Source organism: Aspergillus aculeatinus, assembly GCF_003184765.1.
Source record: "Aspergillus aculeatinus CBS 121060 unplaced genomic scaffold BO66scaffold_13, whole genome shotgun sequence".
NCBI lineage: Eukaryota > Fungi > Ascomycota > Eurotiomycetes > Eurotiales > Aspergillaceae > Aspergillus > Aspergillus aculeatinus.
In genome coordinates this window covers 126,583-153,597 of record NW_020291482.1, presented here as the reverse complement: position 1 = coordinate 153,597, position 27,015 = coordinate 126,583, and the positions used below count along the sequence as shown (strand labels likewise).

General features: G+C 53.8%; 9 protein-coding genes across 9 annotated transcripts; 2 read left to right on the top strand and 7 right to left on the bottom strand.

The window, feature by feature from the left end:
* Positions 1 to 745: 745 nt before the first annotated feature.
* Positions 746 to 2,179, top strand: BO66DRAFT_447247 (putative serine/threonine protein kinase; the record flags this gene model as incomplete). The annotated part of the gene is made up of 1 exon (XM_025651698.1): positions 746 to 2,179. The coding sequence occupies one exon, from the start codon at positions 746 to 748 to the stop codon at positions 2,177 to 2,179; it is 1,434 nt and encodes a 477-aa protein (XP_025505913.1).
* Positions 2,180 to 2,730: 551 nt separating this feature from the next.
* Positions 2,731 to 5,244, bottom strand: BO66DRAFT_419025 (putative AMP-binding enzyme). Its single transcript, XM_025649783.1, has 7 exons — positions 4,916 to 5,244; positions 4,777 to 4,847; positions 4,556 to 4,703; positions 4,451 to 4,486; positions 3,352 to 4,398; positions 3,016 to 3,295; positions 2,731 to 2,961 (listed from the first exon to the last, which is right to left on the bottom strand). Exons 1-7 carry the CDS (start codon positions 5,042 to 5,044, stop codon positions 2,831 to 2,833), a joined length of 1,842 nt encoding a protein of 613 aa, XP_025505912.1. The 5' UTR covers positions 5,045 to 5,244; the 3' UTR covers positions 2,731 to 2,830.
* Positions 5,245 to 5,429: 185 nt separating this feature from the next.
* Positions 5,430 to 7,959, bottom strand: BO66DRAFT_37727 (SET domain protein). Its single transcript, XM_025645741.1, has 3 exons — positions 7,925 to 7,959; positions 7,700 to 7,847; positions 5,430 to 7,570 (listed from the first exon to the last, which is right to left on the bottom strand). The coding sequence occupies exons 2-3, from the start codon at positions 7,775 to 7,777 to the stop codon at positions 5,519 to 5,521; spliced, it is 2,130 nt and encodes a 709-aa protein (XP_025505911.1). The 5' UTR covers positions 7,778 to 7,847; positions 7,925 to 7,959; the 3' UTR covers positions 5,430 to 5,518.
* Positions 7,960 to 8,505: 546 nt separating this feature from the next.
* Positions 8,506 to 9,498, bottom strand: BO66DRAFT_469818 (phytanoyl-CoA dioxygenase family protein; the record flags this gene model as incomplete). Its single annotated transcript, XM_025652746.1, has 1 exon — positions 8,506 to 9,498. Exon 1 carries the CDS (start codon positions 9,427 to 9,429, stop codon positions 8,506 to 8,508), a length of 924 nt encoding a protein of 307 aa, XP_025505910.1. The 5' UTR covers positions 9,430 to 9,498.
* Positions 9,499 to 11,103: 1,605 nt separating this feature from the next.
* On the bottom strand, positions 11,104 to 12,729 carry BO66DRAFT_419023 (VIT1/CCC1 transporter family protein). The gene is made up of 3 exons (XM_025649782.1): positions 12,248 to 12,729; positions 11,839 to 12,172; positions 11,104 to 11,774 (listed from the first exon to the last, which is right to left on the bottom strand). Exons 1-3 carry the CDS (start codon positions 12,312 to 12,314, stop codon positions 11,267 to 11,269), a joined length of 909 nt encoding a protein of 302 aa, XP_025505909.1. The 5' UTR covers positions 12,315 to 12,729; the 3' UTR covers positions 11,104 to 11,266.
* A 1,370-nt stretch (positions 12,730 to 14,099) lies between these two features.
* BO66DRAFT_436575 (uncharacterized protein) lies at positions 14,100 to 16,392 on the bottom strand (the record flags this gene model as incomplete). Its single annotated transcript, XM_025650936.1, has 2 exons — positions 14,100 to 14,427; positions 16,196 to 16,392. 2 exons carry the CDS (start codon positions 16,390 to 16,392, stop codon positions 14,100 to 14,102), a joined length of 525 nt encoding a protein of 174 aa, XP_025505908.1.
* Positions 16,393 to 17,277: 885 nt separating this feature from the next.
* On the bottom strand, positions 17,278 to 20,074 carry BO66DRAFT_390202 (guanine nucleotide exchange factor VPS9). Its single transcript, XM_025646948.1, has 5 exons — positions 18,629 to 20,074; positions 18,503 to 18,580; positions 18,270 to 18,445; positions 17,554 to 18,209; positions 17,278 to 17,499 (listed from the first exon to the last, which is right to left on the bottom strand). The coding sequence occupies exons 1-5, from the start codon at positions 19,974 to 19,976 to the stop codon at positions 17,454 to 17,456; spliced, it is 2,304 nt and encodes a 767-aa protein (XP_025505907.1). The 5' UTR covers positions 19,977 to 20,074; the 3' UTR covers positions 17,278 to 17,453.
* Positions 20,075 to 20,376: 302 nt separating this feature from the next.
* BO66DRAFT_318511 (asparagine synthetase domain-containing protein) lies at positions 20,377 to 22,248 on the top strand (the record flags this gene model as incomplete). Its single annotated transcript, XM_025643606.1, has 2 exons — positions 20,377 to 21,114; positions 21,169 to 22,248. The coding sequence occupies 2 exons, from the start codon at positions 20,377 to 20,379 to the stop codon at positions 22,246 to 22,248; spliced, it is 1,818 nt and encodes a 605-aa protein (XP_025505906.1).
* Positions 22,249 to 23,886: 1,638 nt separating this feature from the next.
* Positions 23,887 to 25,202, bottom strand: cpcA (amino acid starvation-responsive transcription factor GCN4). Its single transcript, XM_025645705.1, has 2 exons — positions 24,866 to 25,202; positions 23,887 to 24,805 (listed from the first exon to the last, which is right to left on the bottom strand). The coding sequence occupies exons 1-2, from the start codon at positions 24,888 to 24,890 to the stop codon at positions 24,000 to 24,002; spliced, it is 831 nt and encodes a 276-aa protein (XP_025505905.1). The 5' UTR covers positions 24,891 to 25,202; the 3' UTR covers positions 23,887 to 23,999.
* Between the last annotated feature and the right edge of the window lie 1,813 nt (positions 25,203 to 27,015).

Here is a 27,015-nt window from a genome sequence, read left to right as displayed (position 1 = left end):
CAGAATTGTATTCCTCTCACAAACTAAACGCATTCTTCAACTCTCAACGCCTGCCCATGGAATCCACTTCCAGAATTACATCGTCACGATGCTGCTCAGCACAATTTTCACCCGAGCCCACGGTTAGCGAGCCCGAATAACCCTCATCCCGGCAATCAAGTCAAGGAGAAAAGCTGAAGCAATTCAGCAATAATGCTGTCATCCCCCATATGAATCTTCTGCTGGCGAGGGAGGAAGAACTCATCCATGCCCATCTCGTCTCTTCTTCCATCTTTTTTGTCCTTTCTCCCTGTTTCCCACCTCTGCTGTCTTGTGCATTCAGCAGCAATATCATGATTGTCTGAAGCACCACTATTCACACCTTTACATATTGGCATACGCCTATTCTTACCCGTCAGTGACATTCATCCAATCTTGTCATTGACATAATCCTTATTCATCCTTTCCACCCTTCTTCTCCTCGTCCTTCACCCTCTTTCCTCGCCTAGCAGGCTCTATATACTGCACGGCATCTGATTTCTGCACCTCGAAGCGCAGAAGATTATATACCTATTGTCTCGAACAATAGGCTGTCGATATATCAGACGGGGCTTTGAGCATTGTCCCATTATCGTCATCATTATCATCATTATCATCATCATCATCACATAGTCGACCAGCACTATCAGTATTACCAGCGATAGCAGCTGCTGCCCTGAAGATGCAAACAGCGGCCACTCTCCCAATTCGCCTGCACTCGAACAGAATGTGTATCTCGAGCATGGAAAGCTCGCTCGTGGAGGGCAGCGCCACTACCTCCACCACCACCACCACCTCCTCCTCCTCTTCTTCTTCTTCCTCCTCCAGCCCAAGCAACAACAAAACCTCCAACACCCCCACAAACGAGACCTCCTCCTCCTCCACCCAATCCACCTTCCTCCATTTCAAACCCCTCACTCCGCTCCCCGTCCTCCCCTACCCATACAACTCCAAACACCTGGCCCTCCTCCCAAGGCACCACCTCGGCCACGGCGGCAACGGCACCGTGCAAGCCGTATTCAGCGCCGACCTAAGCGGCGCAAGCGAGAAAGCGCAGCTCTACGCCCTAAAGACCTGCAGCGGACAACCACGCGCCGAGCTCATCCTCCGCCAGGAGGCGAAGCTGGCCCTCGAGCTGCCACCGCACCCACACCTAGTGCAGACCTTCGTGCTAGGCGAGATCATCCCCACCACCATAGCCGCCACAGTCTGCTCCATCCTCAGCGCCTCAACCACCACCACCACCACCACCACCACCGAGCCCCCCCCGCGCAGCAACCAACTAGGCTACCTAATGGAACACTGCGCGCAGGGCGACGTGTACGACCTGCTGTACCCGCCCACCTCACAAACCAGCAAAGCGCTGCTCCTCCCCCAAGCCACGCAACTCTGCTTCATCAAGCAACTCTTCCTCGGGCTAAGCTACCTGCACAGCCAAGGCATCGCGCACGGGGACCTCAAACCGGAGAACCTCCTCCTCACCGGCGGGGGGTCCCGGCTCAAGCTCGCCGACTTCGGCTTCGCCTTCCGCTTCCGCTCCCGCTCCCAGCAGCCCTCCGGGGCCGAATGCACCCCGCTCCCGATCACCGTGAGTGCGACCTCGCCCGTGACCGGGACGGAGCCCTACATCGCGCCGGAGATGTGGCTGGCCGATTGCACGGCCGTTGCTCTTGCAGAAGCAGAAGCAGCAACGACAGCAGCAACAGCAACAATAAATGTGGCTGTAGCTGCAGCCGCACCGACGTACGACCCCCGCGCCGCCGACATCTGGGCCTGCGCCCTCACGGCCCGCCAGATCCTGGGGCTGGGGTACCCGTGGCGGCACGCGATCGACCCCGGGGACGAACACTACGGTCGCTTTGTGAAAGGGTGGCGGCGGTTCTGGGCGAAGACCGGTACTACCCTCGACGCCGCCGCCGGGAGATGGCCCCTGTGCGGCCGCGGGTTTGAGGGCGAGGATTACCCGGATTACGCAGCGCTGGTGCTCGTGCTGGGGATGCTGCATCCGGTTCCCGAGCAGCGGCTGACGATGAAGAACATCCTGGCGGATCCCTGGGTGAGGGGGACTCCGTGCTGTTCGCCGGTTGTGCCCGAGGGGAGCCGCGCCGTGCATGATCATGCTCGGTTGAAGGTGGATTCTGGGGTGAAGTGCACGAGATAAGGGGGATGTCTTGTGGGGGTTGGAGTTGGGGTTGGGGTTGGGCGAGGGCACTGAGGAAGGGTTCCTACTGAACTCTAGGGTCTCAACTTTTGCAGTGCGGAGTTTTGGACATCTTCTTGGACATCATCTTTGGAACGAACAAGTCGTTGTGGATAGAAAGACGATTGTTCGATATGCACCAGTCCAAAGATCGGTTTCTTGGGCATTGGGTGTTGTTTGGATATTTGCGACATGGCCGTCCGTCCGTTCGCTTGGACACGGACTGGCTTATTTCACTGTACACTCGAAAAGAGAGTGTCTTTTGTCTGGATGCACGTGGAGCGTCTTCGTCGCATAGCTAGCGATTATACCCTTGGAAATGCCAACGGAGTTTATTTGCTGTTTGTCTGAGAGAACCAACTATTTCATCATGCAGCGCTCGATCAAATATGTCCATGATAAGTAAGTTTCATGGCGCGCATTCGAATCGTAGCGCTAATTGTCTACCCATAATTCATCTTTTGTCCATCATGGAGTGAAATGTTTTACATCTATGTACTTTTCCAATTCAACTCTGATAGATCCCAGGAGTAGTTACATGGCAAAGTAAGTTCCCACCCTAACCAATAGCTCCTCATGTAGCGTAGATGCCCTTATCGATAAGCCAGTCCATCATGCAGAATGGCTCTCCCTCTCCTTCAAGCTCTTCACTGCAATCTCACGAAGCATGAATTTCTGAACCTTGCCACTCGCAGTTTTCGGGAACGACTCCGAGGACGGCAGGAAGAACACGTATTTAGGGACTGTTTCAGCTGTTAGCAATTCTCGAATCTGAAAGACCCTTGGATTGTACGCACCAAGGTGATTGCTCAGCGTCTCGTTGACATATCTCTTGACCTTCTCCTCCCTAGCATCCTCACCGTCGGGGTCTCGGTGTATGATAAAGGCAGCCACCGCCTCGCCGTATCGTTCGTCGGGAACTCCAACGACCGAAACATTCAAGACTCCGGGGTAGGCAAGAATACAATTTTCTACCTCGAGGGGATGGATATTTTCGCCACCGCGTATAATAAGGTCTTTGACGCGGCCTGTGATTGTGATGTAGCCATCTGGGCAGATGGTTGCCTCGTCACCAGTCTAGGTAGTCATCATTAGTGGGATCGATCATCAGACTCAGGAACTCAATGACATACGTGCATCCAGACTTTCCCGTTCTCGTCGGGAATCATGACCTCGGCTGTTTTCTTCGGGTCGTTCCAGTATTCTTTCATCAGGAGGTAGCCGCTGACGGCTAGTTCTCCGCGGACATCGACGGGAACAATCTTGCGGTGGTCGGTCAAGTCAACCACTTTGGCTTCCACGTGGGGCAGGAGAGTGCCGACGGTATGGATACGCTTGTCGATCGGGTCGTCGGTTGTAGTCATGGCGGAGACTGGGCTGGTCTCGGTCATGCCGTAGCAGATGGTCAGTTCGGTGAGGTTGAGAATCTTGTGAAGCTTCTTCATCAACTCCGCTGGAATGCTGCTTCCGGCTGCGATGCCAGTCCGGAGGTACTGGAAACCTTCGGGCGAGACCTCGCCACTCTCGAGCAGACTGAGCTCTTCGAGAAACATGGTGGGCACACCGTAAAGGGCTGTGCACCGTTCTTCTTGCACTGCTTTGAGAGCGGCTCTAGCATTAAAGGACTCAGTCGGGAACACAATGGAAGAACCGTGGGTCCCCGTCGCCATGTACCCCAAAACAGAGCCGAAGCAGTGAAAGAGAGGTGGGGGGCAGCAGACAATATCCTCCGGGGTGAGGCGCATGCGGTCTCCGATCTGGGAGCCGTTGTTCAGAATTGAGCGGTGCGTCAGACAGGCAGCCTTGGGCATTGCAGTTGTTCCGGATGTGAATTGAATGTTAATAATGTCATCAGGGGACAGGTTCTGCGGTGGTAGAGAGCTCCCATCAGAGGCAGCGTCTGATGTAAGTGAGGCATATGGCGTAAGTACCCGGTAGTCGGTGCCTTGAAAGCGACCAGAAGAGTTGTCGACAAGAATAACATTCTTCAGTGAAGGGATGATTTCTGACTTTAGTCGAGGGCTGGTAAGATCCGGCACGATAGTCTCCAGAAGTGGGACATTGCTCCGTGGAGGCTTTCGGGGCAAATTTGACTCCGCACTGACTACCAGATGGCTTGTATCGAGGTGACTTAGGGCCGATGCTAGCTGAGTGGTGTTGAATGATGGATTGATGGGTACCTGAACGAATGAGACTACTTTCACGCATTCCGTAGAATGGCATTAGACTCACCAGAATTGCTCCTAATTTAAACAGTGCATAAGTTACCTATAGAGACCTCGTAAGCTGCTGGTTCCTCGCTTCGACTGGGTATTCTATTGCAGGCTGTTTGCATACGATGGCGTATTCGATGGAGTTTCCCAACATGACTCCGACTCGGTCACCTCGGCGCACCCCGATGGATTCCAGGCCCCTTGCAAACGCATTGCTTTTAGCGTCCAGAGCGGCATATGTTAGTCTTTCGTCTTGATGCTTGGAGATGACGCTGGGTCCAAATCGGTTAGCGGGAAATCAGCTGTGGCTGGCCTGCAGATAAGATAAATCCAGTGTAGACATACGCTGTGCGGTCGCCATGTACCTTGACAATCTGGGCGAAATGATCGCCAACCGTCGAATCGAACAACGGAGGCTTCAGATTGAAGGAACCGAATGTCAGCTTCAGAGGGTGGACGCTTTGGGCGAGGTGCAGCAGCTTACCTCGGATGGCCCTCGGGCATAGCTCTGAGTAAGGAGTCCGCGCCGGGACGCTATCGACGACCGGAGGTTTCTTGGCAGGCAGTGTGACCTCCAAGGGTGACAGCGGACGATTGTATTGAAGCGATACATTGGCAGTATTTCGGATCGGATGGGAGCTACATCAAGTCTGTCGTCGGTGGAAGACGTCAATGTAGAGTACCTCACCCCTTGCTTCAAGGCGGCAGTGGCAGTGGCAGTGGCAGTGGTATGGTGGTATGGATCAAGTATAAGTTATGGGTCAGAGTTTGATATAAGGTGATGTTCCTTTTGCACCCAGAGAGTACATGAAGGCAAGTCGATGGGAAGAATGAGAGCAGAAAACGAGGTGGTTTGAGGTCATTCACTCAGTGAGAGTGTCTTTCCCCTCACGTGTTGTGGGGAGAAAATGCGGGGTTGTGCCTGCCTTCCCAATTGGGATTATTGACCTTGGATTACCTAGTTATTCACCTAACCTTGAAGCTTAGTAACATCTTCTTATGATTCTACCTAACTTATACAACAGTACAGTATACAGTATACGCTCTATTCAACAGCTTCATCATTGACTCAGTCTCAGTTTCTCCCTCAACCACTCAGATCCATCACTTCCGCTGCTTCCACCACCGTCGGTCCTGGATCATCATCGTCCCCATCACTATCGTCTTCGGGAACATAGTTCTTGTCCTTGTGGTCATCCTTCTCTGGGTGGTCACCATCTCCACCATTGTTCTTTGGCGGATCTTGGTATATGACCACGTTGGATGATGGATCTGGACACAGCACCTCTTCACCTTCTCCGCCTCCCACCATGTTCTCACCATCATCACCGGCGTTTCCTTGTACGGCTTGTGACTCCTCCGCAACGTCCTTTCCCGTCACAGCTTCCTGGATTTCCCTGAGAGAAATTCCCATCCCAGTTTTTCTTGCTCTCCCCTTCTTCGGTGGTGCTTCCGCCTGCCTTGCGGAATAACAGTTGGACGACCCGCAGCGGCATTGCCTCGTTTTCCAGTACTTAGGCCCATAGTTGACTGTAAGCTCTTCATACATGGCGATATCCCGCGTGGCCTCGAGCGTCATGGCAGCGCGGTCCCCGAAGGTTCTGCAGCGGTATTCCACCGACGCGTTTTCGCAAACATGATTGACGAACCGGGCCCAGTTGCCCTGGTAGTATGCGTCTACGGACACTATGCCTCGGGTACGAGGGTCACTCAGCGCCTCCCACCCCAGAGCATAGGTCTGATCCGGCCTGCTGCCGTCCGGGATGAGCCGCCCGATGTACTCGCCCAGAATGTCCCCTTTGCGGAAGGGCCACAGCGCACGCACCCCGATGCCCCGGTCCGCCGTCTTGACGAGCTCCACGAGCTCCCCAGGCATCGACTGCACCTCGCACCGGCAGACATGCGGGGATTCGCAGAAGTCGCAACATCCCAAATCATATACATGTGCCCAGCGCATGGTGACGTTAATTTCGGGGTTGTCCTTCGGGTCGACGTGGTCTTTCCAGTCTGCGGGGTCCCAGATGTTCTTGGTGACATTGGGCTGACGATGATTATCGTAACTCGGGGTTATGACATGGTCTCCGCCGTCGAGAGGGATCGCAAGCTCGTGCGGATGGCGGTCCCAGAACTTCTTGACGAGCTTCAGCGCCGGGCCCATGTAGCGGATGTTGTCGTTGGAGTACGGGAGCAGCAGGCCACGCCAGTCGATGTTGCGCACGCGGCCGTAGAGCTCCAGACTGTTCTTGTTGGCCGTGAGGGCCTCAAGTACCTCTTGCCGCAGCTGGGCGTCGACCTCTTGGTCTAGGGAGAGGAGGCGCCGAAAGGCTTCCGAGTAGGCAGCGATCGCGAACCCTTCCCAACCGATGCGCTGCAGCAGGTCATCAACCTCGTCCGAGAGCGCTAAGCCTTCGGCGGAATGGTACGAATCATCCAGCCCTGCGACCAGATTTACGATCTTACTGATGAAGTTCGTTGCCTTCTTGCACTCATGCCAGTAGCGCGTGCGGTCGGTGGTGATTTTTCTGCCCTCCCGCACGTTAATGCGCACCTTGCCAACACGGTTGAGGTCATAGTAGATGTTCCCGAGCGTCTTTGCTTTCAGAGTTGCAATCGACTTTCTTGACAACGGACGAGGAGGGGGGGATTTCGCTTTCGCTTCTGCTTTAGGAGCGGCAACAGACCCCAGCGACAGTGGATCACGAGTGGGGGGAGTCGCTTTCGCTATTGCTGCAAGAGTCCCAAGGGTCTCTGCCACCAGTGGATCACGAGGACGAGGTTTGCGATTCGCGTACGCTTTTAGTCTAGCAATCGAATCTGGCGACAATGGACCGCCAGGGAGGGGATATGATTTTGCTTGTGCCAGAGCCACTGACAGAGGAACATGAGTGCGGGGAGCGGCAATTGCTGGTCTCGCAAACGTCGCAAGGGACATTCCCACTGTTGGCTTGCGCGCTAGGGGTCTCGCTGTCACTGTTCCTCTAGGAGCGGCAACAGGCTTCAGCGATGGTGGATCACGAGCAGGGGGGTTTGTGCTTGCTGTTGCTTGAGGAGCGGCAACAGGCTTTGGTAACGGTGGATCACCAGCGGTACTTGCTTGTACGTCAGGAGCAGCAGCAGCATCCTTTGATGATTGTGGATCCTGATCCGGAGATTTCGTGTTAGCTCTCTCTATGGCAGCGGCAACCAATTCCGGCGACAGTGAATCACGAGGGAAGGGCCTTGCGCGGGACTTCTGCCGGGACGCTCTCGCCGGGGAGGACTTTGTTACTTTATTTTGGGGGGGAGGGGCATTCTTCTTGGATTGTGAGGAACCAGGCCCTGAATCTGCCTTGGTTGGAAAGCACATAATACGCGCTGGTAGGTTAAATGCAAGTTGACGTGACGGTGAATCTGTAAATCGCAGTCCTAGGTTGATTCTTTCGATGAGGAGTCAGAAGATTGCCAATATGTGTCTCTCAAGGAAGAGAAACGTTACCGGTCAGGCTTTATGTACATCGTTCATCTACTGCCACTTCCCACCCAGACGGAAATCTATAATTATGTTGCTTGAGTCCATCACCGGTGAAAGACTAGCAGCCTCCGGCCCTTTGTGGGCGACATATTTTTGGCCGCTGGATCATTGTCCACTTGCAAATGAAAGGGTGGGTTGGCCATGCTTTGTATTCTTTCAACGCGTTTGAAAGAACAGGGAACGAACGGTTGGAAACCGCCGAACAAAGCCTTTGGGGACGAGAATCCATTCTTGGTGAAACGTCCCCTCCCCCAAAAGAGAGGAGGATAGACGTGGTGGTATTGGCACAGGGCACGATTGTGTTGTGTTGGATTATTAGTCGATGTTGAGAGGGGAAGTGGGAGTTTGCCGCCCAGCGGGTGCAACGCCATCAAGTAGTTATTCCGTAGTAGTCAGCGCAATCCATGATACCCCAGCAAAACCAAAAGATAGACATGAAGGTCTACGAAGTATCTCCACATTGACATAGTTGACAGGCTAATTTTCATTGCATATACAATCGTTGCAGCTACACTGCCCCATCCACAAACCGTCGTCAAGAATATACAACCCCAGCCCCACCCCTAAACCAACCGCGTAAACCCCTCCCCATTCTCGGGCGGCTGCAACCAATTCCGCTCATCATAGACCCAGCCCTCGGCGCCCTCGATGACATGAAACGTATACGCGAACCGACTCCGGGGACTCGTATTCCTCGAGCTCTGATGCAGGACATTGCCGTGAATGAGCACCAACGAGCCGGCCTTGATATCCAACAGCTGCACCTCCCGTTCTTCTCGCGTTTCATCCTCAACCGAGCCCTTGGGCACCCTGGCACCGGTATTCTCCACGAACTCCGTCCCGCGACTGCCATCGGGGACGCGGCGCACGAACCGCCGCGCGATGCCATTCCGCCGATGCGAGCCGGGGACCATGCCGAGGGTGCCGTTCTCGACGGCGGCGTCCTGCAGCGCGAACCACCAGCCGACGGCGGAGGGCGGGTCGGTGTACAGGAAGGTCGAGTCCTGGTGGCTGGGCACGGCGCCGCCGATGCTGGGCTGCTTGCAGATGACCATGCTCTGGAGGACGCGGGGGTCGCGGAAGCCGAGGGAGCGGGCGATGGCGGCGTTGCGCGGGGTCAGGCTGACCTCGCGGAACGGTGGGGACAGGCTGTGCAGGGAGTGGCCGATCTTGTTGACGGCCTGCTGCTTGGGCTTGAGGAGCGCGCCCGGCGTGGCCCGGTCGAAGGCGTCCGGCTCGAAGAAGAACCGGATCTTGTCGCCCGAGGTGAGGAAGTAGTCGTCGCCGACGTGGTCCTTGTGGGAGTCGTCGTCGCCCGTGGTGAACTGCGTGAGCGGGTGGGTGTCGAGCGGGAAGGTGTCGAGGAGGTGGTTGGTCTCCGTGAGGCAGCGTTGGACCTCGGCTGGGGTGAGGTGGTCGGGCAGGACGAGGTAGCCGTTCTCGTGGAAGAAGGCGAGTTGCTCCGGAGTGAGGCCTTCGGCGGTCATGGCGGGGGTTTTGCTGGGGGGTAGGTGTAAGAGGGTGGTGTAGGATGGAGGTTTGGCGCAGATGGGAACAGGAAAAGAGGGGGAGGAAATTGTGGGGGAGAAGGAAATATGCTATACGGCGGGTTTTATAGGCGGTGCTTATCAGCTTATCTCGTCTGACAGGCTGTAGCTGTGGATTGGAGAAGAGTTTCTGTTCTTGGGACTAAGCTCAGGATTCTTACTAGAGAAAGATCTAGCAATAAATAAATATGTCGATAGAGAGTAAGAGGTAGTATTTAGATAGAATTAAAACTCATTGCTTATGTCTGGCATTCTTCTACCTGCAAAGACAGTGTCAAAACACAAAGCTGCATTGACCGCCTACAGAGGCGATAGTTCTGCAGGCAGAATGCGGATCTTGGTTCTATCAGAGCAAGGGGTAAGCGGTAAGCAGCTAGCAGCCTGCTGAGTCATCTCTCCGCCGAGCTCTGCCCCCATACCCCAGAATCCACTAACTGTATTAGGAAATGGTGCCTCAGCCCGGCCGGGCCTTAGCCATCACAGATGATAGCATGTGCCTACTAATATAAATCTTCACTACAATTTACAATGCACAAGCACACTCATCAAACAGGAGTGAGACTAGTCCAATTAGCTGAGAGTATCTCGGCAGGTGGGGACCTGAGAATCACTGGGGTAATATGTATATCCAACCCGCCTCAACCAATAGCATCTCAGAGCTTCTATAGAGCTAGAGGCAACAGTTCGTTATAGTGAATAGGTATTCTATCAGCTACCGCTGACTCTTATTACCCCAAGAGTTCGATCTTTATATCAATTAGATTCCCTATAAATAGTCATCATACCAAATTTTAAATAATTAAGATCTTCGATATTCTGCTTTTTGTTTTCTTCTTTCTTCTACCATCCTCCCTCCCCAGCATCACATATTCGGAATCCATCAGCTCTTTACCTTCTATTATCTCCATAGCAAGGACAGCTCTCTCAAGTCTTCTGCATTTTCATCTTTATAAATCCATCAACTCAGCTCCCCTCTTTCCCGATCTTCAGCAGACAATCCTAAGAACTCTTCAGCTGGTCTTATTCAGCCACCGGCTCATCAGCTCGAAACCAAGTAAAAGTAAGTTTCTCTTAGATCTTCTGCATCACCATCTCCATCAAAGCCATCAACTAAACTCCCCTCTTCCTCTAATCTGCAGCAAGGAGATCTCAAAAGCTCGAGAGCCGTGTTCACTTGACCGCCATGTCTCAGGACCAGTCTCAGGCGCAGTCCCCTCCCGAGCTAGCCATGCTGCGTAGACTGCACAGCTTCCGCTACGCACTGCGTTCCTCTGGGCCAGTCGCTGGAGCTGGAGCTGGAGCTGCACCCTCCGGTCCTCATCACAGCTCAGCCCCTTATGACAACGTGACCAGCACCACCACCTCCACCATCACATCAGAAGACATCGACATCGACACCGACTCCGACACCGAAACCGACACCGACGCCGAAACCGACACCGACGCCGAAGACGACGAAGGCTACGAAGACAACGAAGACCCATCCTCCGAAGACGAAGCAGACCCCAGCCCACCAAACCCCCTCCCCACCCCCCCAAATACACCTCCTCCGCCACCACCACCCCCCAACCCCAACCCCAACCCTAAACCCCCCTCAAACCCCATTTTTTTTTTTATGGAAGCATTAACGCCGGCTCTATATCCGTGGTATCTATATATTTGTACATGTCATTATGGCGTGAGTGAACTTTTTGGTGGTCGAAGACAAGGTCGAGAGGTCGAGAGGTCGAGAAGGTTGGCGTTGGCCAGACGGGTCGCAAAGCACTCTTCGGGCTGGTTATACATCTCCCGCGTCGATCAGTCGCACCAGAGCAATGGCTGCCCCTGCCGCCACACCACCCACAAACACCATCTGCACTCCGCCCTTGAGACCGGCCACGATGTTGTCGCGTCCGGTCCAGCCGCGCACGACACACGTCTTGATGTACCCGAACGCCAGGAGCGTGACGGCCATGACGCCAATGCTCATGTACAGCGCGAAAATGACCTGGTTGACGAAGAAGTACGGGATGAGCGGGATGAAGCCGCCGACGAAGTAGCCCAGCGCAAGCGTGATCGCCGAGATCCAGGCCTGGTTGCAGTCGGGCTGAGACTCCTTGTGGTGGAAGCTGATGAGGAACTCCAGGAGACGCTCCTCCGAGGCGTGCAGCGAGTGGCTGATCTCGGAGATGACTTCGGCGGGGAGACGGTACGACGAGAAGATGGAGTGGACAATGGCGGTGGTTTCGGCGGGCGAGGAGGCGATCAGCTCCTTGGCTTCGCGGACGGTGGCTTCGTACGACTCACTGCGATAACTGTTAGGGAGTGTTTTGGAAGGTTGAAGCATGGCAGGCAAAGGAACCAACTTACGCTTCACTCTTGGCTCCCACGTAACCGCCCAGTCCCATGGAGATGGCACCAGCGGTCAGCTCGGCCAAGCCACCCAGCACGACCACCTTGGTGTTTCCGAGAGCAGAAAGACCCGCGCTCAGGGCGAACGGCACGGTCAACCCATCCGACAGGCCCAGAATGGCATCGGAGACAATGCGCGGGTTGATGCGCGACCGGGAGCTTGTGCTGGTGCTTGTGCTGTCCACATCCGAGACGGGGGATTCAGGGCGGAAAGTGTCGTAGGAGCGTTGAGCCTCCAAGTCGCGGTTGACGTAGATCTCATCGGCTTCGGAGTTGGACAACAACGGCTTGCCTGGAAGTATGCAATGGTATGTTAGCTTATGCTTTTAGGGCTGGAGGCCAAACTCAGGACAAGTGGGGCACGAACCAAATGGGCTGGAAGCTTTTTGTTGACTTCCGGGGAAGAGCTTTTGTTTGATGAAAAGAAGAGCCATGATGGAGAGATTGTGTTTTGGTTGATGGTATAGAATGAAAGGATTTCAGGATTTCAGGATTCGACAATGGGATGGATGGTTTGTTGGTGTTGGTTGGCCTGAGGCCTGACGTCAGGACTGGACCAGCGGAAAAAGCGAGGCCGGGACGATTCCAGTTCTAGACCTTCGCTGCAATTCCGGTAAGGCTGGAAAAGAGGAAGTTGAGGTCGTTACGAAGAATGATTCTGGAAGGTTTCTTTTGTGACTTGATCTTCACGAGTACCCCTCATCTCGTCTGAAGAGGACTCCTTCCATATATTTATAGGGACCCCCTTTGGATCCTCTTAGAAAACCACTTTTGTTCTTTACGTGGGAAGGCCCTTCCAGGCTGCCTGGTTGTCCACCAATGAGCGAGTGGATAATGGTCAGCGGGCGAAGATCATCCGCGGACCGCGCTCGATTTCCTTCGGCGTTAACCCAATACCCCGAGAGTGATTGGTGAAACACCGCTGTTGATGACATTTACCAGTCTGCTGAGTGGTCAGTGCCAGCTGCTGGAGACCTTTTGCAGGTAGGGAGGTGGGAATTTCCCGAGAGGGGGTCAACCACTGACTGCTGCAGCCATACACCGAAGAAGGAGCTTGTCCAGAATCCCGCACCGCATCCGGCACGGCTCGTCGCCTCACTGACTTGGGTGTTGGAGCCATTGGGCCTTGGGGGACACTATGAGACTTCCTGAGCGGGGTTCGTGTCATGTTCATTGGCGTCATGGTCGCGTTACAGCGTCTTGCCCGACGCTGTCTCATCTCCGACCCTGAGATCATCTGGACCAACTCAAGCTTCAGTGAACATCATCCCATTGTTCAACAGCTTCTCTGTCATAGTTGACATCATGATCGAGCTTGCGACATCATGGCACAGCCGCAGCACGAGGCACTTGTGCAGACCACGCTGTCTGACCTACAGGGGTGCTAGCATTTAGCATAGCATCTGCGCCGTAAATACGACGGCGCAAATGCGCTGGTGCTTCCCATTCGGCGAAGGCTACCTGTTTGGGTTTTTTTCTCGCAAGCTCACCACGTCCCGGCGTATTATGCGGATATTGCCCGGTCTCGGACACAGGCCGTAAGCTCGCCCCATACGGGCCAGGATCTATTTATCGATAGTGGCAGCTCTCCAACAGATTTGGAGACACGCTAGAGATTTTTCCAATGCAGGGAGTTTCTGTTATACTATTTTTTCCAGCAGCATGGAGCACTGACTTTGCCAAGGCATATTAGTACGGCATCAAGGGAAGTATATCCACCTGGTTTCCCTCGGGTTACGAGTCAAGAATGGGACCTGAATACGTACCGGTCTTGGCTAGACGGCTTCAATTCTTGAGGACTATTGTTCAGATGCTTGTTTCTCGGAGACTTCTTTAAGCTTGGCGTGGGGACATCTGCTGAAAACACGAAGCCTTTCTGGACTCAATTTATGGTTCATCGACTACTACCTCTGTCACTTTCTTCCTTGCTGTTCTGGCTGGGCAGGCAAGCTATGTCTCGTGGAGGTGTAGAGCTTCGATACAGAACAGATCCTCTATCCCCACAAAGGGAAGCCGGCTGAGACCTTCTACGGCAACCTGCGATATGACGATCCGTATTTTTTGAGGCAGAAGCAGGCAACGAGGCGGATTGCAGCAAGAATGTCAAGGAGCAGAGTCGTCCGATGGGAAAATGATCATTATCCCATTTACTAACGCAACAAACGTAACCATTCCTCCCCCCCTCATATCTCCTTTGTTTGGCAAGGCCACCAAACACTTCAAAGAGCGTTCATCACGCCCATCACTGCAGCGACACCTATCACCCCAGGCCCCAGTCCAGTCGGTGCAGGAGCAGGTACACCACCACGGGATTTCGCATGACACACACCACCGGCCGTGTATGCCGTGGAGAAGAAGTGCTTCACGTCCGCAGGCAGAGTGCTATACCACTCAGGGCGGAGACCGTCTCGTATCTCGCTAACGATCGACGCCCGGGCTGATGGGTCAGCTATCTGGGAAAGATAGGATGTCGGGAGTGCGGTCCTGAGCACCGACTCGACGGATGTAGGAATCTGGATCTCCGGGATAGTGATGGTCTGCGTGGCTCTGTGAATTGTGATTGGCATCGTCTCCCAGTCAGTACAACATGATGGCAGGAACAACGTACAGGTTAGGCCTGGGTTCACGGAGGCCTGGTTGTGGCAGTGGTTCGTCGCTTTGGTCTGGCGCGACGGTTGCTGTGGTCTGAAGTATAAGAGCGAAAAGAACAAGACCGGTACAACTATGCATTTCTGTCGACGGAAATATGATGCCCGCGTATATACGACGTCAGCAGGTGAGGACTTACATAGCTAAAGTCTCCATAGGTAGTTTTATGATGTGTAGAGTAGATATATCGATTGCAACTGGCACGTTTGCGAATAAAAACTCCGAACAGACGGCATGCCTGTATGCAGGTTGCCGACGCTCGAGTCACTTCTATGAGCTTGTCCTGCGTTGGAGCGGCGGTAGAGGAGTCCCCTGTATTTCTTTGAGTCGAGCCTCAAGCATCGAATAACAAATGCAGGCTCGATTGACAGAAGAGCAATTCCAGGAATCGGTTCAGACACTGCATCCCTACGTTCGGTAGACATCATTTCTTCCTGGTGGTCGGTCGCAATGAATCTCCAAAATATGTTAAGTGATAGGTGGGATTTTATGCATTAGATACATTACGGTGAGAATGCCCTACACAGTCACATATGTTCGAGACTATAGATGCGAGTTGATATGTAGAAGGCCCGAAGTCAAGCTCATGGACGCTGGAGCGGATGAGGAGGCAGACCTGCTAGCCTGTCGCCGTCCCACCCACTCCCCGGCACCACGGAGGAGTATCTATTCTCCTTCTTGCTTCTTATTGTACTGCACTCTGGACCCTGTTGCCCTGGCCGTGCCCCCGCTACCAAACCGCCTGCTGGACTATCAATCTGAGGGATCATTCTGCTCACGCTAACCCACTCACAATAACCGTTGTCCAGGGAAGCAGACAGACCCAGAAACAAGCGCAACAGGCGGGGGTGGGTTCAACCCTCGAGGGACCTTGCCCCCAACCAACAGACCATTTCAACGAGCTGCGCATTGCCCATACCCCTTCAACCTTCCCGCACAAGCAACCACTCTCAATCAACCTTACCCCTCCCAAACAGCACAACCCAGCCCTCACACCTGGATTACCACCTACAGGGCAGTCAAACCAGAGCTGAGGTAAGCCCTGTGCCCCCGCAAATTATGCCCTCCCGCACCGCCCAAGCTACCAACCAATCAAGCCTCTCCCTGCTACCCGTGCTTCCTATATATCCCAATGTAATCATCTCCTGGTGCCTTCGGGCATTTGGTCAATTTGAAACGATACAGAGAAGATTAGCATGGCCCCTGCACTAAGGATGACACGCTCAATCAAAGAGAAGCTACCAGTTTTTTTTGTATCTTTCTCAGACCTCTTTTCGAGGTAGGGGTGTCATGTCCTGTTGATAGGTGAGGGGTTGGCGGGGGTTCGAGTCGGGTGGTGGGCTTTCTTCTTTGCAAGTTCTTTTTTGGTGGCAGGGTGAAGGACTGAGATGCGCTGTGATAAGTTATTCCATGGCACTGTGAGTTTGGTTTTCTATATGCAAACTACGATGTTTTAGAGGGGGATGTGTGCTTGTTACATGCATTCCCAGAAAAGGAGCAGGAATGACGAAACTTGTTGAGTGAGGTATTGTATCACGTATGGTATGTTCACAGGTAGATATACACAGACATTCATCCCACCAGGTAGATAGATTGTGGTGGTGGTGCTGCTCCTGCTGCGGGGACTACTTGGTCAGATCAAGCGCCTCCCTCGCGCTTCGCGTACTCCTCCTCCATTCGCTCTTCGTATAACCGATCGGCTTCCTCTTTGCTCAGTGGTCTGTCGCTGTCGGATTGCGAGGGGTTCGACGAGGAGAAGCTTGGGTTTGTGGTGTTGGTGGACGAGGAGGTGGTAGGGTTGTTCTCGGTGGCGAGGGAGGACTGGGTGGTCTCGTCGAGAGCGGGAGGGATTGGGATAGGCATCTTGGATAGTTGGTTCGCGTGCGGATGAATTGCGAGGGGTGTGAGTTAGGTAGGATAGTGGTTGAGGTAGGAGAGACAATTAAGCAGGCAATGAAGTTAGGGAGGTTGTTTGTTTGGTGACAGGTTGTGAGCAGGACGATGACAGCATATATACGGGGCGACAGACAGGTGGCGATTCAACGTCATCGGGCTACTCCGTAGCTAGCTGAGCTCGGCGACCGAAGCTTCAGCTCTCGAGGGGAAACGCCCAAGCTCAGCCACAACCGCAATGACAAAACACCGGTGTCTACTCGCAGACAACGCTACAAAAACAAAGCTACTACCTCTTCTCCACCCTCGAGCCACTGGCCCGAGATCTGATGAAAAGGAAAAAAGGTTTCTCTCAAGAGAGAAGAGTGCCAAAGAATACGCCTGTCAATGACCCGAAGGCCGTTGAACAGACTGTTCCGCCGCGCTGTGCAATGCAGGGACCAATCTGTGGTGAACCGCCTTCTTGATCGCAGTCACCCAAACAAGGTAAGTATGAAGAAAAGAAAGAAGAAAAAGTGTAAAAGGGCGGCGGGCGGACGCGGCTTATATGCACAGCCCGGTGGGGACCGAGCGCGCGCTAGTCGGAAGCGAGACTCTGTGGTTGAATACCATTGGTGAAGAGAAATATCACGTGACCTCTATGCTTCCCTGGGCTCATTCCCAGGGCCCCGGCCCCGGCCCCAAGGCTCAAGCTGCTGCATTGGGAAGAAAGGGATGGGCTCACTGTACTCCATAGGAGCAAATCGGAGAACCCGAGGCTCTTGGTTTATCTAAGGATGCACTTAAAGGCTAAAGCTCGATGTATGTACGGACTAATATTCGCAGCATAATTGCTATTGCTCAAGCAGTCTCGATATCGACCTGAATGTTCTATAGCTAAGGCCATTCCCGACAGCATTGTTATATTATGTGCATGTAGCTCAGGTGGTCAAGTACAGTACACATATTTAGCTACAGCTTGAGCTCCTTCATGCACTGGCGCCTCCAACTACCTGCTTATCCCCCATCACTCATAGATGTCAACTTCCCTTTCACTCCGCACTGAGGGCGAGACACGCATCAACAGCCAGCCCAACCCTATTGCTAGTGTCAGCTCGAGAATAGCTCAGCGGAACTGCCGATGTAACTTACCGGCCCTCCTTCATCTTGACCACATCGTCAATCACGTCACGGTCAAGATTGGGAAACATATTCGACAACGTCTCCACTACATTGTTGTGCTCAGCACGTTGTATCCTACGGGCCTCGGCGTCCTCGGCGCTAGCCTGACGAGCGGCAGCATCCTGAGAATCAAGAACTCTCGTCGACTGTGGCGGCATGGCGCTGCGCGGTCGTTCACCCGATTGTCGTCCCTCGCTGCTGTTACGAGGCGGCTGATATACATTCGGTGTGAGTCGCGCGGGCGATCCCGACCGCGCAGGGCGATCTTGGGGTGAGTCTGGCTCGTCGGAGAAGAGCCTGCCGATGGTGGATAATGGTTTCTGAATGGTGCGCAGCAGCCCTGCTACAGGCGCTTGTTCTTCGTCACTGGGCTGTGGGGTGTCTCTCCGCCCAGGTGGGCGTGGAGCATCCATCGAGGCACGCGGCACTGAGGCTACTTGCGAGCTCTCCGCGGAACGCTCCATAGATCTGCGCTCCAGGGACTTGCGCTCGCGTTCCAACGTTTCCGATTCGCGGTTCTGTTGAGCGATAGCGGAAACAGCAGCTTCAACGTTCCGCTCAAAGTCTTCATCACTCACTGTGAGACTTGTGCGGTCAAGGGTTTCGATAAATTGGATAGCTCCGGACTAGACATCAAGTCAGAATACGGCCGTAAAGCGGAAACGTGACAGACATGGTCGACTGACCAAGGATGATAGGTAATAACCGGCTTCGCCCCCGAGCTTCTCCTGGTTACGGAAGCGCAGAATGTATTGGATATTAGATACCAAATGCGCAGGGTTGGCCTGCAGCACCACATATATTAGGAGCGGAACGAATGAATCAGCCGACGTATCGGATCGCTTCGAGTTTCTTAGCAGGCCTGGAGAGACTGTCAATATATTCCGTTCTTAACCCTGCGGATATGTTGTTCACCTACCGAAAATCACCTTGCAGCAGTTGAGGATGCAAATGACCTTATCGCGGGGCGCCCGGTAGCCGTTGATCTTCAGAAGTTCTGTACCTTGTAAGCAGTCACCCTGGGAAAGCAATCAACTGCACCAACCTTGCTGGGCCAGATTCAGGAAGCGCCGACCATGTGTGCTCACAGGTGGTATGTCCAGGTGCGCCTCTTGCACCCAACTATATATGCGCATTTTCTGAGCCAAGACTTCATCCCGCTCAATGTCCTCTTGGTGCTGTCCCCGCCTCCATGGCCCATGATTCCTTTCCAGCTCTCTCCGCTTGCTTCTGCTCGCGCTTCTGGGGATCGTAGGTGGGCCAGGTATAGCCGGGGAGAATGTTTGAGAGTATAGTCGATTCATAACCAGCTTCTCCATACCTTCTTTGGCGTTGTCGAATTCACTGTCAGAGACACCGCGCCATACCTCGCACTGAGCCATCTTGTTGGTGATGAAGACCAAGAAGTCGCTGATGATCTTAACCTGCTCATGGACCATCCATTGTCTCTTGCCGAACTCGTTCAGAAAGGATCTTAGGAATTTGGCGACCGGGTCTGCCGTGCGATGCCGTAGTTGTTCCAGGAAGCGATGGAAATCGAACGGTTGATCAGATTCGGGTTCAGGGGGTGGAGGAATCGTCGAGGTTGATGACCGTCGGCTCAACCTTGCTTCCTCGGTGATGGAACTCTCACGTAGAGATCTGATGGACTGCTTCTCAGGCGAGGCGATCGAGGTCCCGGGTAGAGACATCTCCTCTGGGCTCGCCTTGCTGTGTTCTAGGCTTGATTGGCGTGGCGGAAAATGACCCTGCCCACCGAAGAATTGTTCCGCCAGCTCCAGCCGGGGTGACATGATGGTTTCCTCCTTGTCGGCATGTGCCGTGTCCTGAAACTGGTCGATGATACTTTGAATCTCTGACTGGGAATCGCTATCCTGGCCCCCACCTCCGCCGACTGTATCTTTCTTGATCCGTCCTTCAACATCGCCGGGAACCTCAGGTAATTCTTTGTTGGTCTTCTCGGAGAGGGCAGTTAGAGGGGAGCGGGTGGATCCGGCAGATTGGGTCTTCGAAGTGAAATACGACTCGTCTTTAGCAGGAGGTGTGGGAGGTATGTCGGTGCCAGGGGTTGCGACAGGTTCGGGGGCCTTGGTAGTCACGATCGAAAGCCCCTGCAACTTCTCCGGAAGTGACTGCGGATTCTCGGCTGGCGTAGAGGGTGGATGCGGGGAAGTAGCGGCGCTCTGCGCCTCGGGTTGAGGGTCTTGATTCATCTCGATTGGTTTGGGATCCTTAGGTTGGGGAGAAATATCATCCTGACCCTGCGCCGTTGACTCGAGGCCGGTAGTAGTAGTCACTTGAGGGTCACTGCGACTTTCTTCATCGAGAATGGGCTGATGGTGCTCCCCTTGGATAGGGGAAGCCGGCGACTCCGAGGGTTCTGTGGCAGACATAAGCTACCGGCATGCACGTCGACGTCAAGCAAGAATTTTAGAAAGAATGCGTTAGGTAGCAACACGGATCATCCTGGAGTGGGGGCATTCGGGGACGGAGTGAGCGTCGGAGCTGTCGCGCGGCAACTGACATCAGCCTCAACTGTGGAAGCAGAAGGAGAGGATCAGCTGGACTCAGTACTGTACATACATGCAGTCACCACTCTCAAGAGTAAGCAAGCAATTTCAAACCTGCACAGCAAGCGCTTGCCTGGGGATGAGGGGAAGATGAGCTCCGAGTCCCCGACAGCTCCGAGGATGTCAGCCCGCAATCAGCGGCGGGCGGGGGAGGATCATCATTGCCCCGACCTCCGCCGCCTTTCTGGCTGTGCTTCTCGCCATTTCTCCTTCGTCAACAATCATGTGTGGTATCTTCTTCTCGCTTGGAGCTTCGCAAGCTGTACTTCCGAACGAGGAGACCTGCTGCTTGCTACGGTGCAGGGGACCGGACAACTACCACGTCCACACTGTGGAACACAATGTGATCGGCAGCAATCAAACAATCAGCGGAGCATCCGCAACTGTTTTTCTTAGCTTCGCCTCGACCGTCTTGTCGATGAGAGGCGACCATGTGGTCCCTCAACCTCTGGTAGATGCGAATACCGCATCCGTGCTCTGCTTCAATGGTGACGCCTGGAAGATCAAAGGTGAATCGATTAAGGGCAATGATGCTGAACTGATCCTTAGTCTCTTGTTGGAAGCCGTGAACAGGCCGAATGCAGACTCACCGGAACAGCAGGACTCTCCGGATGTCGTCCAAAGGGTCGTGGATGTCATCGGTAGTATCTCCGGCCCTTTCGCCTTTGTGTTCTACGACGCTGTCAACTCGAAGATTTACTTCACCAGGGACTGTCTGGGACGACGCTCTCTGTTGCAGGGTGTTGATGATGAGGGCAACTTCAAGGTCTGTAGTCTGTGTGACAGCACAACTACCACTCATTTCACCGAGGTCGAGACGGATGGAGTATATATGATCGACCTCGAGCATGCTTTCAGTCCCTCAGGCTCAGGCTCAAGAGCCAGCGGCAGTGCTGTCGTTTTCTCTACGGACAGCATACACACCCTGCTCTGGGATCAGGAAGAATCCCCCCTTCGTCCAGTATGCGCTTTTCTCACATCTTTTGAGCGATCGCGACTGCTAACAACAAACTAGAAAAACCCCATTCCTCCAATGAACCGATCTCTTCCCGAAGGATCCACCGCTCCACCACTGACTACCGAAACTCCAGTCATCTCAGCCCTGGAACAGAAGCTGCGCCAATCCCTAGCGTTACGAATAAATAATGTGCGAGAACCTCCGACATCACCGACAGGTAGCAGAGTCAAAGTGGCTGTCTTGTTCTCAGGAGGGCTTGACTGCTCCTTGCTCGCCAGACTGTCCCACGAGATCCTCCCTGAAAACGAAACAATCGACCTACTTAACGTCGCTTTCGAGAATCCACGGGTTGCAGCTGCAGCCGCCAAACAAGGTGGAGGTGGGGATATAGGCTCCGTGTACGAAAGCTGTCCCGATCGAATGACGGGTCGAGCAGCCTTCGCCGAGCTCCAGCGGGTCTGCCCCGGTCGAAATTGGCGCTTCGTCGCCATTGACATCCCGTATACAGAAACTCTCGCGCACCGAGACACTGTGAAGCGGCTAATGAGTCCGCACAACACGGAGATGGATCTGTCTATTGCATGCGCATTGTACTTTGCCTCCCGCGGACAGGGCCAAGCGTACGATAGCCACCAGCCAGAGGGCAATCACGAACCAGCCTCGTACACCACCTCCGCCCGCGTCCTCCTCTCCGGCCTCGGTGCAGACGAGCTCTTTGCAGGCTACTCACGACATGGGGCTGCTTTCTCGCGCGACGGATTCGCCGGTCTGATTGACGAGATCAACCTTGATGTGAATCGCCTGGGGAAGCGCAACCTGGGCCGTGACAATAGAGTCATCGCCCACTGGGGCCGCGAAGCGCGCTTCCCTTTCCTGGACGAAGACTTCGTCTCCTGGGTCGTGCAACTCCCCGTCTGGGAGAAATGCGGTTTCGGAACCACCGCCGCCAGTGAAACCACATCAGAAGAAGAAGACGCCGAAGCAGGAATCGACTCCGAAAAGAAAGCCCTGCGCCTGGTCGCTCTCCGTCTGGGCATGACCAATGTCGCCCGCGAGAAGAAACGCGCTATCCAATTCGGATCCCGAACCGCAAAGATGGAAAAGGGTAGAGTAAAAGGCACCGATGCGCTCAGCTGAATATAACAAAAACCGAACATAACTCCATTACCCCCCTTCACCGTTTGCTCACCCCCCGAGATAGTAGAACAAACGATCACAATCCAATTCCCCCCTTTCACCCACAATCTCCTCGCCAGACACAAACAAAAGAAAGACCAGCAGATGATGACAAACCCCAAGAATCAGATACTTCCGAGACCCAGCCCCTCTAGCTAGTCCTGCTTTCCTCTTCCAACCCATTCGCTTCCCTCCCCCGGGTTGCCTATCTCAAGTCCTGAAAGGAAGAGTGTTAGTCACTATTCAGACACTCCATTATCCACACCAACAAACACATGCCATTTGCAAAGTGACCAACAGCATGGGACTGCAACCGCCCGCTGTCTTCTCCCACCGCCGGAAGAAACAGAGGGATAGTGTACTTCCCAGTTGCGAGACGTTGGAACTCCCTCACTGTATACCTGTTCCTTGAATTTCGAATTCAAGAAACTGCATGACTGTGTTTGGGGACATGTGTGAGTGGGTGAGTGGGTGCACTGACTTTCAGACTTGTGGACTTATGGATATGTGCATCTGGGGACCGATGGGAATGGGCTAGGCAAAAGGAAAACGGGGAAACGGGGGGTCTGGTGTTGATGAGGTGTGTTTAAAGGCAAGTCTGAGCTGTGTGTCTTTTGTCTGATTCATTGGTTGAGGATGTAGATATACTAGGTACTTTGGAGAAGGGAGCGGGAAGGGTTATGGAATTCTGGGGTGGTGGTTCGCGTGGTTTAATCGGTTGTAGAAGGGCATTCCGATGAGTGTGGTGTCGTAGAGGATTGGATTGTGATAAGTTAGAGCGCGCTTGTTGTGTCAGCAATAGGAAGGAATAGAAGTATCTTCATGTGCAATAGACACTAAATGTAGAGCAACAATGGCTGCGATGTGGTAGAGCTACGTACGGGACGATTCGAGCCATGAAGGATACAGTAGCTCAGACTAGAGTACGAGAAGAAGAAACTACGGCAGACGGAGCAGTTGTCCAGAGACTGGAAGGTTGTTAAATTGGGGAAAGCAATCCGTGTGGCAATTGACGACCACACGACCGAAGCCTTCAGCCAGCTACCTAAAAACATGACAGTGTAGTGTCTCCTTCAAGGCATCAAAAGGACCCAGTGAGATAGGCGGCCAGATCGATCCAAGGAGAAAGACACATACAAGCAAGGAAATATAGTAGAGAGCATTCGAGAATAGCAAGATAAGCAAGTCCGTGAAGGTCACAATCTGGTACAAATATCAAGCTTGAGTGGGAACAAAAGCAAAGGTTGAGACTCAACACAGGAATAGAGAGATATTAAGGCCACGAGTCAATCCATATATACAGGAGACATCAGAACCGGCCGTTTAACAAAACGACATATCCGAATAACGAGACCCTCAGCTGATTGAACTGGGGTAAGAAGCGAAACACACCAAGAGGTAGGACTTGCTGAAGAGGCAAGCCCACCTAAGGAGAAGTACAACACAAGGTCCGGCAGTGCAGCGAGACAAGCACGGTGACCGATCATGATCAAGTGACAGATGTAAAACTTTTTATCCCGTCAATAGCAGGTCGAACAACCGGTGGTTGATGGCGAGGATTGGTCACCGACTGCTATTGACGGGAGACAGACAAAAGACTCGACGCCCCCGTCCACAAGACTCAAATAAACGACAAGTGCACGATGAGCACAGACACATTAAAACAAAACCCTTTGACCCGCGAACATACACAAGAAAATCCGATAAACTTTTTAATGGCCCTCCATGGCGAGAGCCTTCATCTTCCAAAACTGCTCACTCTGCTGCGCCTCGAGGAGGGACGCTTCGAGCTCGGCGACGCGACGCTCCAACTCTTCTTGGCGCTCCAACTTGCGAGCACGCGACTTGCGAGCCGCTTCAGTGTTGCGAGCCCGCTTCACGGCGGCTGGGTCGCTCTGATCGCACTTGATGGGTGCCAGTTCCTTGCGCTGACGACCGTTGACACCAGTGACAGTAGAGTGCTTGTTGACACCAGCGACGGTGGAGTGCTTGACGCGGGTAGTGGGAGGCGAGATAGAGCGAGCTGCGACACCAGAACCTGGAGCCGGAGACTTCCTCTGCCTGATGATGGGTGAGGCGCTTTCCCTGATGATGGGAGAATGCGGGGGACCCATGGACTTGGTAGGCGGCAAGGGAGGAATCATCTCGCCCGAGTCCATAGCCGGGATCATCTCGACAGGGTCGATAAGTTGATCGAGACGATTCACCTCCTGCGAAATGGGGAACAAAGCATCCCAGTCTTCGACAGAAGTCATCAACTCCATCTCAGGCGTGAATAGAGGAGAAGTGTTCTGGCTGAAGCTGCCAGGCGTAGCCAAAGGAGGAGTGCTCAGATCAGTGAAAGTGGCCGAAGGAGGAGGCGCGAGAGACGAGGCATCGAGGAAGAGGTCCTGCGGCGAGACAGTGGCCGGAGGAGCAGCCTCGACTCCCTGGCCGAAGAAGTTGCCAGAGATCATCTGAGGAGAGAGCATGGTAGCCTCCATGGAGCCGGGCTGGAAGTCGAATAGTTCGGAGAGGTCTGCGATTCGAAGGTTAGCGATACTGACACAAGCCATCCGGCTCGTCGCTTTGTGCTCACCTTGAGGGATGCTGGAGGTAGACATGTTGCGGCGGTGATTCTGTGTATTGAGGTAGTTTTGATATCGCTTTAGATAGTGTAGGTGCTGTTTTCTGAGGATCTGATCGTGGAGTTTTGGAGTGGTAGAGTTGTCGTTGAAAAGAGGAACTGGAGGACGATTGAAATGGGTAGTAGAGGGCGAAGCGGCAGGCGCGGCGTACTGGCGCAAATTTGGCTTCCGTGCGTAAGGATGAGACCAAGGAGACGTAGTAGACAGATGATACCCGGAACTGTAAGGCGCTATTCTGGCAGATGGAACCTGACTAGGCGAGGCTGCGAGCCGGTGATGTACCGCTGATGAGTGTCGTCGAGTAGGTAGCCCAGATGGGACCAGAAGATTTGCTGAGGCCGAAGAACTAAGGGTAAGATTCCGTGGTGCTGGAGCACGCGAGTCCCTGGGTGAAGGCTGCGACGCTGGGAATAGCACAAAGTCTTCCTGTGGAAGGTTGTTGTTGTTGCTGTTGTTGCTGCTGTTGTTGTTCGGAACTGAAGCCAGTGGCTGCTGAGACGGGGGCGTGGGGAGCCATGTTTGCTGAAAGTTATCCGTGGTGAACGACGTAAGGTCGAACGGGGTAATCGTGCGAGTGGGAGAACTTGAGCTACGCGATGCGATGCTGAAGTTCAGAGGTCCTGGGACAGGAAACTCTGAAGGGGGGGTTGACGAGTGGGGAAAAAAAGACGAGGTCCGAAGAGGATCTATGATGTCTGTCTCGGTTGAGAAAGACGAGTGTAACCGCGGAAAGGCGTTTACAAGGCCATTTTGGATGGATGGATCAGAAAAAGTCGCGTTGTATGATGGCTGTATGGTGACGGAGAGATGAATCTATGGTGGTGGTGGTGAAGTTGTAAAAAGACCGAAGTCAAAAAGTGGGATGTCAAAAAAAAAAAAGAGAAGAGAGAGAGAGGGAAAAGAGAAGCGCCAGGCAGCGAAGGGAAACCAGGCACTTCTTAAACCGAGTACCAATTCATGGAAACCAATCAGCGTTGTTCTGTTCCCCGCCTGTCGCTCTAACCGTCTGGGGACAAGCGCACTTTTGGCGCGGTCAGCAGGTGTGAGTCATAGGGCTTATGGAAGTCCTCATTGGGTGCACACCCTCTGCCGGTGGGGCCGGTCGGAGCCCCAGGCATTCCCGTGCCTGGAGCAGGCTCACTGCCTGCGAAGTCGGTTGACGACGGCGGTACCGTCCAAATACCACCCTTTACCGTCCAGGTACACTGGCGGGGGATGTCACTGGCCAGTATCCCTCTTCACCTCCACCGCCAGAATGCAGAATGGAAAAACGAAAGAAAAAAAAAAAAGGTCCCAGGATCCAGCCTGGAGCTGAGGATGGTCGACGATGATGAAACCGGTTCATCCACCGGGTCCATTGACCAACCACCTCGCAGGGTCGGGGTCTGCATTGGGAGAAGCACAACAGCCTGCCAGGTGTGCCCCCGGGCTGTCCTTTGGGGGCTGAGCAAGAGCCTCACCCTCTTGTCTCACCTGCTGTGCCTGTTGACTGGACTACTAACTACTAACTAGATAACTTAACTTAACATACTAAGTGCTAGGCAGACAACTCCTGCATACGCATACCTAACCAATTCCCTCTGTACTTGCGGTGCACAGTGCTCGAGTACCGTACTTCTTCCTGCCTGCAGTCGGAGTTTCGGAGATCATTTACTCGATTCACTCCCCGCCCTGCAGAGGACCAGCCCCTCCTTTGCTCGTTAAAATCGCTCGAAGGGCGTGAAATTCCACCTGGTCAAACTCTATCAAGACACCGGGACGTTCCGGCCTCTTCACTAGCCAGGAAAGCCTTGATTAGCCCTTTCCACACCCGTTCAAAAGTTTGGACAGAATCCTCAAGGTCTGGTCTTCCTGCATGGCGGTATCACTTAGATGAGATGGAATGCGATTGATTTCTCAGAGCGCAGCAACACCGCCGGCGGAGGGGAGAGAATCCCCTTTTTGAACCTCCTCTGTCTGGTCACTTGCCCAACCCAACCGGAGCCGGTATCGGCGGGCACCCGGCCCTGTTACAAGTTACTATCCTTCACCAAAATGTACGGAAAGGTTCCGTTACAAAACCAGCCAAGGAACGGGGCCTCCATAGAGTATAGTTCATCAT